This window comes from Lissotriton helveticus, chromosome 3_1, assembly GCF_964261635.1.
Source record: "Lissotriton helveticus chromosome 3_1, aLisHel1.1, whole genome shotgun sequence".
Taxonomy (NCBI): domain Eukaryota; kingdom Metazoa; phylum Chordata; class Amphibia; order Caudata; family Salamandridae; genus Lissotriton; species Lissotriton helveticus.
Window position 1 is genome coordinate 172,599,800 of NC_136061.1, and position 17,597 is coordinate 172,617,396.

At 45.4% G+C, this 17,597-nt stretch overlaps 1 protein-coding gene across 1 annotated transcript in view; it reads right to left on the reverse strand.

Annotated features, from left to right (window-relative positions):
- Positions 1-1,892: 1,892 nt before the first annotated feature.
- The window catches only part of HSF5 (heat shock transcription factor 5), a 780,982-nt gene continuing 765,277 nt past the window's right edge, over positions 1,893-17,597 (reverse strand). Inside the window, exon 7 of the mRNA XM_078679489.1 lies at positions 1,893-3,985. Within this exon, the coding sequence (XP_078535615.1) occupies positions 3,915-3,985 (71 nt within the window). The 3' untranslated portion in view covers positions 1,893-3,914. The remainder of the gene's footprint in view (positions 3,986-17,597) is intronic.

Consider the following 17,597-nt stretch of genomic DNA (forward strand, 5'->3'; position numbering starts at 1 on the left):
TATGTAGCTTAATGCTTTCCTGGAAAAACAATAATTCTGCATTGTTACATTGTAGGAGGTGTTGCAGCTTTTGATGATGTAGAAACTCATGGCCTTTGTTGACTTTTAGATGCCAACTTTTATATTTCCATTAACGAAAGGTTTAAAAATACTTAAGGTTTGAGGTTGGCAATAGCCGCTATCAATTTAAGAAGCTCTCTTCTGTGCTCAGGTCAGATCCAAAAATATTCACAATGTTCATGGCACCAATTGCAGCAGGGCATCTTCAGCACATGTCATCAGGTATCCCATACCTCAATGATCAGTTTGGGTGTTTCTGAGGATCAATACAAGATTGTCTGCCTTGAGTATTCTCTCTCCTAAACATCCCACCACCCCATAAAGCAAAAATATAAAAGAGAAATTTAGTTTATCCTTTCACTGCTTTTATTAAAATTAATGTACTGCATTCTACGCTATTGTTTGGACTTAGATGCTAGAACAGATGCTCAAGTAGGACAGGCAACCCAGAGAAATGTATTTGCTTAATCTGGTCTGAGCGTTGTCTCTGTTTCCTTTCCACCGCGTTTTGTGGGAATGGGCTTGCTACTCTGTTCAGTGCTTTTGACTGTCAATGAAGATGCCCTGAGAGAGAAGGAATAGTTTATTACCTGTAATTCCTGATCTCTCTTTCAGATGAATATCCATTGACGTAATAAGCAACCCACCCTCCACCCCGATAACGCACCAGAGACGATTATGGGCAATTTTCCTACCTAATACTGCCACTGTCTCACTAAAAAAGAACGGAGGCAACTTGCACCTGGGTGGGACTATTCAGTGCTTATGACTATCAGTGGAGATGCCCTGAGAGAGAACTCAATATTTGCTAGTCAGTGTTTCATTCCAAAAGAAAACTCCAATGCAAACAATAGTCTCGTCTCTGAGTCCTTCCTAACAGGGTGGGAAGCTCACATAGAACATTTGATGAAGCAACGATGTTTCAGCAGACCAAAAATTGATTTATCACATTATTCTTCTAGAACTGAAAGGAGTACACTTGGCACTTAAAGCTTTATTTCCTTCTCTAGCAGTAAAGGACATATGATTCAAACAGACAACACCACTAGTATGCATTATACTAATAAGGAAGAATGAACAAGAGCAAGATAGTTATCTTTGCACGCTCAAGCCATGTGCCATGGGGCACTGGCCAGAGGTTTGTCACTGATGGTAATACATATCCCAGGCATATAGGATCGGGAGGCAGACTTCCTCAGTCACTATGATAAGGAAAATCATGACTGGGTACTGAACGACAAAGATGCGAAAGTCTGCTTGTGGAAGAGGCAATATTCAGAAGCCCTTTACAGCCATTGGAAAGGCCCAGGCAAAGCAATGACTCTTCTCCTGCCCCCACTGTTCAGCACCCTAGTGTGCGAGAGTTTTTCCAACTATCTCACTGCATGGCAGGACATTAAAGGCATGCTAGATATTGTGCAAAATAGGCACAAGATGAGGTTTTCCATTTGTGAAAGAGTGTCCTCCTGGAATCTAGCATATCCATGTAGGTATTCTGGGAATTTGTCACACATACACAGAGGTATTTTACCGTTTATTAATTCAGAGGGTAAATCCTGTATTGAAGAAATATATTGTTCTGTTATAAGTGCTCTGGAATCATATATGTGGGTGGGACGACTCAGTGCTTATGATTATGAAAGAAGATCCCCTGGAGGAGGCCTCAGTTCTGTTGTTGACGAACCATGAGTGTTGACATGACTTCATTAGTATAGCATTCTCAGACAAAAAGGCATATGCAACTCAAAGTCAACAAACAATGTTTTCAGTCTTGATAAGACACATGGCAAGGTTTGTTGAAAACACTTTATTTCTGACTGTATGCACTTCTTGAATCCCTTTGAACGCACCTGGAATAATTTGGTGAAACAAAAGAAAGATTAACAAAGAAACAGCCATATTCTGATCAAAGGGCATACAGGTAGTTAAATGTGCTTTACTTAGTGCAGATCAATAAGAAATAGCATGAGAGTAGTAGTACAGAGCGACACACAAATAAACAGACATTTAGGAGGGTATATCTACAGAGTGTAAAAGTTAAAGAAAACCACGGTTCTGACTGACAAGAAAATTGTGAAACAGTAAGCTGGTTGCAAAAGTCACAGTTTATTGTTATCAAATGTAAGTTGTAAATAGCACAATCCTAAAAAGTTGAAATGAAAGCTGTGACCAAGGCAGGTCCTTGTGTTCAATCGGTACCCCAATTATGACAGTTTCAGCCCACCCTCCCTCCACCCCACCATTCTTCATTGGCCTCCATTATAACCAGACTTTCCATATTCGCCACCGTGAAACCCCTTCAGTGAGTGGGGATGGTGACAAATGCCGGAAGCAGTATGTATGTTCATATGTATGTCGACCTTTCCAAAACAATGACATTTGAGTTCATGTTTCATGAATATGAGAATTATTACAGAAAGGGGGGCGTTCATATCCATTGGGGAATATTCCTAACTCTTCAGGAGTTTTTCAATGGGCCTCAATATTTAAGTGCAAATCCATATATGACATACCTGTGCTGTAAAAACGTTTGTATCCGGTATCTTAAAACTTGAAATCCTACATCTACAGGCTCTAATAATATCACAATGTCTCAAAAGATGCCTCACTCTGCAAAATGACATATATCCTATAGGCTAAGCACATATTCTAGGCTGTAATGTGGTCTCTGAGTTCTGGACATATCATGTACTTTTTAAAAAACTTTTTTTCAAATCTAGAGTGTCTCCCAGACTCTGTAGTCGAATGAGTCTCAAAAATGAATAACTCACAGACTCACCTAAAGAACAAGGGTACTCTACAGAAAACACAAAATGAGTGGCATTTACCACAGTTTATGGAACAGCAAGGTCAGTACTGGTTAGGTCATTTTATGGGTCTGCCGCCTGAAACAAGAGCCGTCTCCGGAGTAACTGCAGCCTGCAAGAGAGTCTCGAAACGATATACATATTCCTGACTAAATCTGCACTCCATTCTGGTCTAAAAAGAACGCATAAGTAACATCGTGCCTGCCCGAATCACGTGAAGCCTTCATTCGGTCAAAATATAGTACATTTCATATAAATAAACAGCACTTAAAACATCAGCACTCTTGCCGATAAATATATAATTCTATTGAACTAGCTAAAATGTATTGTTTATAATACACAAGAAATAAATAGCTCTAAGAAAAGGAGTATGTCTTTACATTTTATCACTCAAACCATAAGAATGAATGTACCACTCATTTCAAAATACTAAATGTAATTACATGAACATGTGTACAATAGCAAAACATACAGTGGCCACTGCAGAGATGTTGATAGTTCTGGTTAAGTTCAATAGGGAAAATGAAACATAAATACTGGGGTTTCGAAGTTTTATGCATGCATGGATCTTTTCGTCATGATGGCCATCTCCAATCCAAAGAGGTTTGAGTCTTTAACCGAGAAATGTTTCCCTGACTGCTTGAAAAGTAGTAACTAAGGTATACCACCCACATGTTCGAGGGGGGCCACTGTGAAAAAAGTCTGTTGGAAAGATTCATATTTACATGCAGACAAGGATTACCTTCTTGAGGGGCCTTCTCTGTGAAATGTTTTCATAGAATCTGCTAGCAACAAGTGATAATTCCATGGAAACATCTAGGCCACTGGATGCTTCCAGAGTTGGACAATTCTATCACTCACCTACACAGATGGAGTTAAACAAGGCACCGGTGCATTTTAAAAATGAAACAAAATGATATAGAAAGAAAAACATAAATGGAAAACAAATCACAGCAGTTGTACATGTGATATGCACACAAGCGTATACTGCTTTTGCCCCACCCAAACGGAGATGAGCTCCATGGCTTCAGGTTTCTTCATCAAAGCTCACTCTCCTAGCTCCTCTTCCTTTGGAAAATGCTCCTGCTTGCACGCCACGTCCACAAGTAAATGGAGATCTGGGAAGACAATGGGACCATTAATGCGTTACATACAGGTAAACAAAACATCTGTTATAGAGGACAATTATAACATCATCATGCCCTGGGTACCAGACAACGTCTACTCCTAAGCAATGTAATGCAAAAGAACAGAGGATTAACAAAGAGAAAAACTAAACTGTGATTAACGAAAAAGTTACTTACCTTCGGTAACGCTTTTTCTGGTGGATACAGTATCTGCCTGTGGATTCCTCACCTTGTGAATATCCCTCTGCGTCAGCAACATTCGGAAATTCTTTTTGTAGCTTCGCGCCGACGTGGACGACGTCACAGAAGCACGGCATCGCGCGTGGCTCCACTGACGTCACCGACTCCATAATAGGCCCACGTCGGCGTGATGACATCAGTTCCGCCCTTTTTTCCGTGCCTTCGAGGCACACGGACAGATCAACAACAGTAGATATACATACAATGTACACAGTACCAAATAATCAAAATAACACACACAGTGTGTAGTCAATGCAGGAAAGCAATTATAATAACACATTTCCCTTCACAATAAAATATTTACATTACACTAAAACAGGTATAGAAGAGTGGACAACGGGGAGGCGGGTGGGTCAGTGAGGAATCCACAGGCAGATACTGTATCCACCAGAAAAAGCGTAACCGAAGGTAAGTAACTTGTTCTTCTGATGGATACATCTGCCAGTGGATTCCTCACCTTGTGAATAGAGTCCCACAGCAGTCCCCACTCCCGGAGGAGGGTGTCCACTCTCCTATACCAGAAAATCCGGGAGGACAGAACGCGCAAAGTGGCCGTCCCTTCTCACTTCGGAATCTAAGCAGAAATGCTTCGCGAAAGTGTGGCGGAAAGCCCAAGTTGCAGCTCTACAAATGTCCTCTACAGGTACACCCCTAGACAAAGCAGATGTAGCAGACCTTGCTCTAGTGGAATGAGCTCTTAAACTTTCAGAAAGTTCCTTACCCGCCAGAGAGTAGCATATCTTGATACACAAGACAATCCATCTCGACAGCTTGCGCTTGTGCACCGCCTTGCCTCTTCTGGCTCCAACAAAACCCACAAAGAGCTGGTCATGCACTCTGAACTCTCTGGTTCTGTCCAGGTAGAAGCTAACCCCCCTCTTCGGGTCCAAGCGGTGAAGTCTCTCCTCCTCCTTGGAAGGGTGAGGGGGAGGGAGGGTAATGGACTGCCCTAGATGGAAGGGAGTTACCACATTAGGCAGAAAAGCAGCCCTGGTCCTGAGTACCATTCGTTCAGCATGAATGGTCAAGATTGGGGGCTTTGAACTAAGAGCTTGAAGCTCACTTACCCTCCTTGCCGAGGTAATTTCAATCAGGAAGACTGTTTTAAAAGACAACAGTTTCAAGGGACACTTATGCAAAGGTTCAAAAGGTGAACTCATCAAAAAAGTGAGCACAAGATTCAAGTCCCATTGAGGCACAATAAAGGGAGTAGGAGGAAATGTATTTGTAAGGCCGTTTAGAAACCTTAAAACAATACGAGATTTAAATAAGGACGGCTGACCCGGCAGACAGAGAAATGCCGACAAGGCCGAAAGATAACCTTTGACTGTAGCTACAGCAAACCCTTGCTGAGCCAAAGAGAGTGCAAACTGAAGTATGTCAGACAATCGAGCCTTCAAAGGGTCAATGGACTTCTCCCCACACCAAGAGACAAATTTAGACCAGCTATAAGAGTAAATAGACTTGGTGGAATCACGCCTGGCCGATAAAATGACATCCACCACATCAAGTGGGAGAGGAAAAGAATTCAGGTTGCCCAGTTCAATCTCCAGGCATGAAGGTGGACTGGAGGTGGGGGTGTAGAACCTGCCCCTCCATCTGAGAGAGGAGATCTGCCCTGAGAGGGAGACAAAGCGGCGGGCACGAGGAGAGTTGGAGAAGATCTGTGTACCACACCCTTCTTGGCCAATCCGGGGCGATCAATATAACTTGGGCCCGGTCTTGGCGAATCTTCCTCAGAACCCGAGGAATCAAGGGTATGGGAGGAAACGCATAAAGGAGATGAAAGGCCCAACTCAACTGAAACACGTCACCCAAAGCTCCCTGCATTGGATACTGGAGACTGCAGAATAACGGGCAGTGAGCGTTCTCGAGAGTGGCGAACAGGTCCACCCGAGGAGTCCACAACGTCCGAAAGACGTGACAAACTACCTCTGGATGAAGCCTCCACTCGTGGTCGGCTGAGAACTGCCGACTGAGACTGTCTGCACGCACGTTGAGAACTCCGGCCAGATGATTTGCCATCAGACAAATCTGAAGGTCCTGAACCCACGACCAGAGACGCAGAGCCTCTCTGCAGAGACACTGCGACCCCACTCCTCCCTGCTTGTTGACATACCACATCGCGGTAGTGTTGTCCGTCAGGACTTGAACCGACTGACCGCGAAGGGAAGGGAGGAAGGCCTTGAGCGCCAGACGTATCACCCGCAACTCTAAAAGGTTGATGTGAAGTAACCTTTCCTCCGGAGCCCAAAGACCCTTTGTAGGAGAGTAGGGTCTGCTTCCTATGGTCACCCCCACTTTTTGCTGTGATTCACTGGTATTTCGACTTTAGTGTGGCTGTGGGCCTGCTAATCAGACCCACAGTCCAGCTGTGCTCTCTCTAAATTCATACAATGTACTTTAGGTACATACCTAATTGGGTATTGGGACACCTTGGTGAGCCCCTGTATAGTGTACCATAGGTACCCAGGGCATAGGTACATCCAAGGCCTACCAGGGGCTGCAGCATGTATTATGCCACCCCTGGCTGGCCATCCAAACTGACACCACAGGCTGATCACTCAGCTTGGGCAAGGTTGTGTAATCACCCCTTGCTTCCATATAGTATACCTATATCTACCCTTATATATAGACACATATATACCTGTAAGTCACTCCTATGGCAGGCCTTAACAATCCTGGAGGCAGAGTGCTTGGTTTTATGTGAGATGGTGCTCTAGCATGAGCTGAGCCTGTCTGCAGCTTTCGGAACCATGTCCTTATAGCTGTTCTATGATATAGCCATACCATACATACCTGAGTAGGGTGGCAGTGCGCTTTACAAGTAAACCCACATTTACACATTTACTTATACTCTTAAGTGCATTATAATCCTCGCGGTTAATGCTAACTTTGGTTTGGCTTTATCAAAACATGTCGTGTAAGGTGTCATACGCTTTGGAATACTACCCCCCCCCCGCCAGTTCTGGCAGAGGGGGTAGCATTCCACCCTTCTAGAGGGAGAAGACATGTAGTTACTACTTTACCCAGTTAAAGTTAAACAGAGCCTCAGCACCACAAAATGGATGCTGCTGCCACAGACACGAGCCTGACCTCCTGCTGCTGGGCGAAACTCCAGCAGGGGAGGCCTGGACAATAGGTTTCCTGCCTTGGGAGGTGCTAGCACCTCCCCAGACAGACTTTTAGTGTATTGGGGCAGGGAGGGCTGAGAAATGAGACACTTCCTGGGGCACACAAGGTGCTCCACGCATAGCCCGGTTCAAACCAGTTGCTGGGGCACTCCAGCCCCAGCTCTGGCACGAAACTGGACAAAGGGAAAGGGGTGTAACCACCCCCTTCCCAGGTTCTACCCACATGAGGGACCTAGCAGGTAATCCAGCCCCTTAGTTAGTATAAAGATAGGAGCTGAGTCTAGAGACTTTAGATTTATCCTGGAAAGAAACTCTGACACGAACTCTTGGACCTTCGACAATCCATATCGACTGGAAGACTGAAGACATCTCCCTTGTGGTCAAGGAGTGACCACCCTGTGCATACAGGCACCAACAGTTACTTGCTGGTTTGCTTTGTCGATGCTCAAGCCGGATACCGAAGACTTAGCGACCCAGGAACTGGACTCCCAGACTTCTCTGACTCCGACCCACATCCACAGCAAAGCTGAGACCTGTGGCGGATACGAGCGACGTGGGACCGGACATCCTGAACTACCTGCTTTTTGCTGCCTGTGCAGCTCCTGAGGTACCCTCGAAGTTGTGCATTGGGGATTGAGAAGCCCCAGACCCGAACGCATTTGCACCGAAGCTCAGCCCTCCACACTCCACGAGTGCCGCGTGGGGCCTGCGCCTGCATTTCAGCTCAACGTGTCTTCCCGGTTGCTAGCCCGTTGGCTAGTAAGCCCTACGAAGACGAACCTTTGAATTTACAACGCTTGCCTGATTGCTCCAGCTTCCCTGTGAAGGAGAAGCGCCCCAGACCTTGCTGGTCTGAACATAAGCCCATCTTCACTTCCTGCGTGGGTTTCGGTTACCAAGGCTTGTTGGGTCCAATCCGGATACCGACACCGCAGTCACCGAGATCCTTCGTGGGACAGCTCGTATCCAGCGCCTGGTCCACGTGGCTGCAGGGACAAGCTTCACTTCTTCACCTGATTGCATCTCGACACCGCCTGGTTCCTTCATGATTCCTTCCTGGTCACTGGTTAGTGACCCAGACTCTGTCCCCTCTGCTTTCAGGTTCTTCTCGACTCCGATCCACCCTTGGATCCATCCGGACACTTTCGTCCTGGTCGCCTGCAGTACTTTCTTGCAGCTCTCCATAGGATTCAGTGACGAAACCCGACACAAAAGAACACCTATGCACCCGGCTTCCCTGGGTGAGGTAACTCGAGTACGCCGGTGCTCCCGTGGGTAACAACTATACAAGTGTCCTAGTTTAACAGGGTTTTCCCGTAGTCCACCCGGAAGTGTCCGAAATCTACTACTTTGTAACTTTTACATTCCCATTGAAACTCTATGGTAACTCGCGTGTGTGTTTAGACACTGCACACGCATCCTGTGGGTCTCCTACTTCCAATCCCTTGGTTGATCACCGTAGCCCCAGCGATTTCCTAGGCCCTAGGCCTACTCACCCTTCCTGAAGTGGTTCTTATACCACTTCTTTAGTATATGGTTAGTGAGGCCCCAAGGGCAGAATTGTATTTGTGCAACTTATAGTATGCTTATTGAGTAACTTGTGCTGTATCTCGAACTCTGACCTCATAAAGTGTGCAGAGGGGTTGTGTTAGTAATAAATACATATATATTTGATATATACCTTGTGTGGTATCATTTCATTTGGTATTCAAGGGATTATAATTGGTAAAACAATTGGCTTAACATGCTCTCTGAAGTTTTAGCCTAAGACTGCTTTGTTCATGCTACCACTAGGAAAGCTGGTCTATAAGGTTGACTTTACAACCATCACCATGAGGGTTGTTTGGACTGGTGCAAGGTGCTCACTAGAATAGTGAACATCATATACCAGGCCAACTTCTCACACCTTTGATCTCCAGATCCCCCAGATGAGCACCCCACCCTAGAGTGGATGCATCCGTTATTACTGTGGCAACGGAAGGAGGAAGATGGAAGGGCTTTCCTTGAGACAGATTGCCCTCCACACTCCACCAAGACAGATCCGCCGCAGCTTCTCTGGAGATCCTCACTGACGCCCTGAGATCTCCGTTGTGCTGATACCACTGCCTGCGGAGGCACCACTGGAGTGCCCTCATGTGTCAGCATGCATGATTGACCAACAGAATGCAGGAAGCCATCAGACCGAGCAGACGGAGGACTTTCAGGACTGGAACGACCGCTCCATTGTAAAATAAAGGAATCATATCCTGTATGTCGCGAATCCTTTGACGAGGAGGGAATGCCCGACACACAGTTGTATCCAGTACAGCACCTATGAACAGGTTGCGCTGGGAGGGTACCAGGTGAGATTTGGGTACATTTATCGAAAAACCCAATCTGAACAACAACAGAGTTGTGACTTGCAGATGATGGAGCACCTTCTCAGGGGATTCTGCCTTGATTAGCCAATCGTCCAGATAAGGGAAAACTGGTATCCCTGATCTTCTGCGATGTGCCGCCATCACAGCCATCACCTTGGTGAAGACTCGAAGCGCAGTAGTAAGACCAAACGGAAGGACCGCAAACTGGTAATGCTGCGATCCCATCGCAAAACGGAGATACTTCCTGTGCGACTTCAGGATTGGGATGTGGAAATATGCATCCTGCAAGTCCATCGTCACCATCCAGTCTTCTTCCAGCAGCGCTTGAAGAACCTGCGCAAGGGTGACCATCTTGAACTTCTCCTGCTTCAGAAAGAGGATCAAGACCCTGAGATCCAGGATTGGACGAAGTCTGCCATCCTTCTTGGGGATCAGGAAATACTGGGAGTAGCATCCCTGTCCCCTTTCCTGCCCCGGAACCACCTCTATCGCACCTTTTCTCAGTAATGCCAGGACTTCTTCCTGCAGGATTAGCAGGTGGTCCTCTGAGCAAAACCCTTGGCAAGGAGGGTAATTCGGAGGGAACTCCCGAAAGGGAAGAGCATACCCATTCTCCACGAGATTGAGAACCCAAAGGTCCGATGTGACCGATTCCCAATCTTGTAGAAAATAGGTAAGCCGACCCCCCACAGGACCCGCATGATCTGGAATGGCGGATCTAGGGCTGCTTTGCTGATGTTGGAGGGGGGTGGGGAGAGGAAGAGGAGGAGGAGGAGGAAGCTTGAAGTCCTCAAGGACGAGCTCTTTGTTTGCCCCTGCATGACTTATACAGCAGATTTTGCTGCTGTTGCTGATGTTGCGAAGGCTTGTAGGGACAAAAGGAGGACCTCCCAAATCCCCTATACCTTTTGCCCACAGTTTCTCTGGTTTCAAACCCAAGGATCTGGCCGTAGCTCTGCTGTCTTTGAATCTCTCCAATGCAGCATCAGCCTTTTTCCCGAAAAGGCCCGAGCCATTAAAAGGTAGATCCATTAAGGCAGCCTGGACATCCGCAGAGAATTCGGAGGACTTCAACCAGGCCGCTCTTCTGGTGGCAATAGAAGATCCCATGACTCTTGCCTCTGAGTCAGCTGTGTCCAACCCACTCTGGATGACTTGCCGAGCAGCAGCCTGAGTGTCAACAAGCACCTCAATATAACATTTTCTGTCCTCCTCTGGAATCTTAGGTGCTAGTTGTTTCACAGAATCCATCAAAGCATGGATGTAACGCCCTAAGAGGCATGTAGCATTTGTTGATTTGAGAGCCATACTCGCCGAAGAAAAGACTTTCTTTGAAGCTTGGTCCTGCTTTTTAGATTCCTTGTCCCCAGGCACCTGAGGGAAAGCACCTGAAGATTTTTTGGAGCAGGCTGCCTGTACCACCAAGCTCCCTGGCAAAGGATGTGAATATAAAAAGCCTGGGTCTCCAAGAGCAAGCCTGTATCTTCTTGCAACAGCTTGAGAGACAGCAGGAGCTATAAGAGGTCTATTCCACACATCTAAGATTGGTTCCGTCAAAGCATCATTGAAAGGAAGCATGGGCTCTACAACAGAAGATGGAGAGTGGAGGACTTCCATCAAAATATTCGACTTGAACTCTGTAGTAGATAGAGTTAAATTCAATAGATCCGCTGCCTTCTTGATGATTACATGATATGGAGCCACATCTTTAGAAGGGGCATCTGAGACAGAGGCTAACTCCCAATCCGGAGACAGTTCCAATCCACTAGCCTCTCTTAAGTCATCAAAGAAATCCTCAGTATCCTACAGCTCTCCCGCTATCCTTCTCGACTTCCCTGTATCTTTGTTCCTCAAGAAGTCGTTGAGCCTCTTGTCTCGACCTCTCCTTCGGGAACGGCGTTGGCGGATCCGGAATCGACTCTGACAGAGCCGGAGCCGGCGTAGGTCTCGGAGCCGGAGGACCAGGCCGCTGTTCTCGAGGTCAGACCGGAACCGGCGCCGGTGACGAAGGCATCGGCGTCGAAGGCTTCGGCGGCACCAAGAAATGCCAAGGCGGAGTCGGAGCAGGCATAAATGGCATGAACGGCGCCGGAGCATAAGTCTGGGGGACTCCCAGGTTAAATGCCATCGGACCCATGGGACCAGCCGGTGCTCCAGAGGGGTACAAGGCTCTTGTATAGACACCATACATAGCGTTTAAAAACTGTGTAGGGTCTTGACCTGGGCCCGGAAAAGGAGGGTATGAACCCACAGGCTGCTCTCGAGGAGGCACCGCATTCGTCTCATCTTCAGGTTGATGAGCCGGAGTCGTCGAACCCTCAGGCAGGGGAGTCTCTTCCTCCTCTTGAGTTGGAGATCAAGATGGGATTCATCTTCTTACATGATGGACACCCTTGGACATCATGGTCTGAGCTCAGGTACTAAATGCAATCTTCATGCGGGTCCGTGATCGACATCATCCGGTCTTCTTCGACCACATCTCGACAGGAGAAAGCGATACAAGAAACACGAAAACCAACAAACAGTAACAAAGTTACTATCAAAGCTGCAGAGGATCCCTCAAAAACCGTTAGCGTCGACAACGCGGAAAAAAGGGAACTGATGTCATCACGCCGACGTGGGCCTATTATGGAGTCGGTGATGTCAGCGGAGCCGCGCGCGATGCCGTGCTTCTGTGACGTCGTCCACGTCGGCACGAAGCTACAAAAAGAATTTCCGAATGTTGCTGACGCAGGGGGACATTCACAAGGTGAGGAATCCACTGGCAGATGTATCCACCAGAAAGTACCCTTTCCCAACAAAGCAATTAAGAGCAGTGCTCACACCAGCTTGATAAGCAAGGCCATCAATGACCGAGCAACGGCAGAGCCCAGCCCAGATGACAAGAGCAACACTCACGCTAGCTAACATGCAGATTCGTCCTACTAGCCCACAAGAGCAGAGTCATCTTATGAGGTTTGCAAGCAAAATAAGCCTTCAAAAGGTGAACAAATAGTCTAGTCATGCTGGCATAAATGAACTTTCTCCTGTGTATGCCCACAAGAGTAGTGACTCACGTTTTAAGGTCGGAGACTATATCATCCTAAAAAATGGATAGAACAAAAAAGTTACTTTCCTGTATCCTAGTGTGTCAGAAATCAAAGACGATTCTTGGTGCAGTGGATGTGAGGCGTCGCAAATGGAGGTGAGGCGGTGCAGGGTTGGTGAAGCTTAGTCGCTCCAGGATGATGCGTTGCTCAGAGGAGGTGTTGTTTGTTTGTACAGGACCTCGGTTCCTGAAGGCGACACAATGTCGATGATGTGTCTTTGTCAAAAGTGTGCTGCCTCGATTTTTCAGCGTCAATGCCGAATCGCTGGGCTGAAGGGGCTGCGAAGGGCGTAGAAGTTGGAGCGGTAAGTCACGGACATCGGTGAATCAGTGACAGAGACACAGCCAAAGGCGGTTTTTTTGAGGTGCTGTATCAGCAAAGTCGGGGTTGCGTTCTAAGTCACAATTGTTGCATCGTGCACTCCTTGATCGGGGAACACAGCATTGGTGCAGGCAGCAGCAATGTCGCAGGGATAAACCGGTCCCGAACTGACGGTTGAAGTTGTTGCATTGGTTTCTTGATTGCAGCACCAAATCCACCTCCAACGGCCCAGGACTGGATTAAGCATCACTTGGTAGGACAGGACTCACAGTAGAGGAGCCCAGGTTCTGGTAGCAAGACGCAGGTGAAGTCTCTGATGTCCCAGAGACTTCAGCAACAGGGGGGAAGCCGGTCAAGCCCTTGGAGAAACTTTAGAAAGTAGGATGCAGTGATTAAGGTCAAGTCCTTTCATTCCCAGGCAAGAAGCAGCAGGCAGCAGGCCAACACAGAAAAAAAGCAAGCAGCAAAGTGAGAGTCCCTCCTGGCAGCTCTTCTTCCTGGCAGAATGTCCTCAGTCTAGAAGTGTTCAGAGTATATGGTGTCAGAGGTCCAGTACTTATACCCATTTTAGCCTTTGAAGTAGGGAGACTTCAAAGAAAGGTCTTTGTAGTGCACACGGCCCAGCCCTACATGGCCCTGGCTCCAGACACACTACAGGGGGGTTTGCATCTATTTGTGTGGGGACAGGCATAGCCCTATTCAGGTGCAAGTGTCAGCTCCTCCCACCACTCTAGCTCAGGAATACTCATCAGCCGAGTGATGGGCCATCAGGCTATGCAGGGCACAACTCAGCTCCCTTTGTGTGTGACTGTCTAGAGTGAATTCACAAAGCCCAACTGTCACTCAACCCAGATGTGTATTCTAGGGAAAGGCAGCAGCACATATTGGTTAAGTAAGAAAATAACAACTTTCTAAAAGTGCCATTTTCAGACCTGCATTTAAAAATCAACTTCACTAAAAGGTGTGTTTTTAAATTGAGTCCAGAGACACCAAACTCCAATTTTCTTTCTCCTCCCAATTGTAAGATGCACTCGTAAGATGTTACAAGGCAGCTCCAATGCTAACCTATGGGTGAGATAAGGCCTTGCTGTAATGAAAAACGAATGTAGCAGTTTTTCACTACCAGGACATGTAAAACTTAAAAGCACATATTCTACCTTTTAAATATTCTGCACCCTGCCGATGATGCTAACTAACGCCTACCTTAGGACTGCCTTATATGTAATAAAAGGAAGGTCGTGGGTCTGGCAAGTAGGTGAACTTAAAACCAAAATGGGGCCTCGTCGGTCCCCCAACAAGACGCACAGCCACTTGAATAAATTAGTCTGAGAGTTTTCTTGTTCTTAATTTCCAAAGTGTTCATTATTTTAATCCAACATTTTTCACGTTTCATCAACTCTTAAACATTATGTTTTCATAGTGCCTTTCCAGGCTTTCTCCAGCAGCACCGGGGAATACATACTTCCTCATATCGCAACAGCTTTAAAATATACCCAATGCATTTCGGGATCTTTCCCTGCCTCAGGGGTAACTACAATACAAAATGATGAGAAGAACTCATCATAAAAATCAGTCAGTATTAAAACGAACATCAAAAAGGAGCTTCATGCTAATTCACCACATAATGTGTGCCTATTTAAACCTTCGTGCGAAAAATACAAATCTGTCCATGTCCCCTATTTTTTGGTGCATGCCTATCTGATTTTAAGTAGTACTTCTCTTGTGAAACCAAGTGACTTGTTAGACTAAATATCTATCGACTAAGGGCAATCCACTAAAATAAAGTGTACCCTTCATTTTCCCACCAAATACCAATAACCTTCAAGCCATAGTGATCAACAGAACAAAACAATTTTGCTTGCCGAAAACTCAGTTTAAATAAAGGAACAAACAAACAAAAATGCATGTTTGCCGATTAACTACTCCACCAACAATGTGCCATGCAATATAAAATTATGTGCTTACCAAGTCTTAGCCCAGCATCCACCCATGATTCCAAAAAGGCAGTCTTACAACACCCCATTTTTGAAGGACTGGAGGCAACTCTTAAATTCGCCAGTTGTAATATCATCCCCTCATCAACCCCTAAAATAGTGGCCCGCATGAGATTGTTTCCAAATAAGGCTGAGTGCACGCCAGTACACTTAAATCACCCGTATTCTTAATTGCTTTCACGTGCCCTGGTCAGCCCATACGCATATAAAAATGAACAAAAGACTCTGTGCATGCCGAACGTGGCATGCTGTGCTCAAGAAAAAAACCTCCCCGTGAAAACGTAATACCTCACTATACGTGGATTGTGTTGACAAAATAATTAAATGCTTATAAGTACAAAATATTTAAATGCTGATAAAAACAACCTGTGCTACATACGTATATAATCAAAACATGAAAAACTACCATCAAATGTAATGCAAGTACAATTAAAACATTTGCTCACATGTAATCTCTGAAATTTGAAATTCAGACTTGTACATCAATCATTTTTGATACTCATATAACAAGTATTATTCCATAAAGAGCAGTGCACTTGAACAAACAACTTTTAAGTCTCGTTGTATTTTCTTTCAGTCCTTTATTATCACATCCAAACAAAATTTTACTAAAAAGCAGCCAAAGCGTTTTGTTCTATTCGGCAACAAGCCATGTTATTGGTGTGCTGAGTCTGCTCAGCACGCCAATAACAAAGTACGTATGGGAGGTGTGGTTGACCGCTTATCACAGCGGATTATATCCCACTGGGGATTATGAGTACAGATTAAGGTAACCTTACCCACTGTTTATGTACTTTGTTGTTGGCGTGCTGAGCAGACTTGAAGCTGAGTTGGAGGTATATTATCGCCTCAAGGTTACTTAATCTTTCAAATTTGAGAACCGACTACGGACAATGATCATTAAGTCCCTGTAGTTGGACTGAAGAGCCCTGAAGAAGTTCTCATTGCTTGTTGCCGAATAGAACGAAACTCGCTGGCTGCTTTTTAGTAAAATTTCGTCTGGATGTGATAATAAAGGACTGAAAGAAAATACAAAGAGACTGAAAAGTTGTTAGTTCAAGTGCACTGCTCTTTATGGAATATAGCTTTTAAATCTGAACAGTGGCGTCAAAGGGCAACAGGTGCTGAGAAGTGTGCACACACTATCACTCTAATATTTGCAGTACAACCGTGAGGTGCTTTGCTATAAATCCGTTGCTCAAATTCTTCTGTGTTGGAGTCACTCATATAACAAGTGTTCAACTCGTATCTTAAGCAAATGCAATAAATATACTGAATGTTGTTCTCCATATTTGAACTGATGACTGGAGGGGACCAGCGCTGCTGACGCATTTTTTAACCGTCTTTTCAACGTTCATCTGTACTCTGTACTGTATCTACTAACTTGGATGAATAAATTTGAGTGCATTCAACCACTTCTTGTATGCAAAGTAGGTGAACTTGCCAGGTTGAAATTGTAGTTTAAAACTGCACACACAGGCCCTGCAGTGGCAGGCCTGAGACAGGTTTGAAGGGCTACTCATGTGGGTGGCCAGTCAGTGCTGCAGGCCCGATAGTAGTATCTGATTTACAGGCCTTGGGCACACATGGCACACTGTACTAAGGGCTTATTAGTAAATCAAAAATGCCAATTGTGACGAAACGATTAAATTTTAGCCACAGAGCACATGCACTTTAGCACAGGTCAGCAGTGGTAAAGTGCCCAGAGTCCTAAAGCCAGCAAAAATGAAGTTCAGCACACAGTCAAAAACAGGAGGTCAGAAGAAAAAAGATAGGGAAAACCATGCTGAAAGATGCTAGTTATACCTCAGACGTAAGAGGATCTTCCTGACTCTGAAGTATGATAATTTGATGTTGACTGATAGGTACTGGAGGATAGGCACTGACATGCTCATGACCAGTTCAAATCACTATACTGACTTGAACTGTGTGATTACTTCAATTCACAGAGCAACATTGTCGTTTAATGTAGATCCCTATTGTATAGTGACTGTTTTATCGTGATGTATAAAGGACTCGTGTACTTGAAACAGGTCTGTAAGTTTACTTATCAATAATCGTAAATACTTAAAATATTTATAAGGTTAAATGAAACCTAGAGGGGTATTTGTTCCTCAATGACAACAGTCATTAAAAATAGTATTCTCTTTTGTCCCTAGTTATTAGCACTTGGAGGCAACATAGGATATTTTTTATTGTATGAATCAACACAAAGGTCTCTTAATGTAAATACCCAAATCAGAGAAGACTTTATGTAGCATTGCAATGTTTAGGGTCTATGTTGTTTTCCTAAAGGGTGTTCCTCAGAGTATCCACCTCTTCAATTTGCAACCCAGGAAAATTGAAGAATTAGCAGGATACTCCGCAAAAGTCATCACCATACTTTTCTGGGAAATTGGAGGTAAATATTACACTGTGCCTAGGCACCTTAGAGAAACCCCCAACCAGGCTGCTCAAAAGGCCTA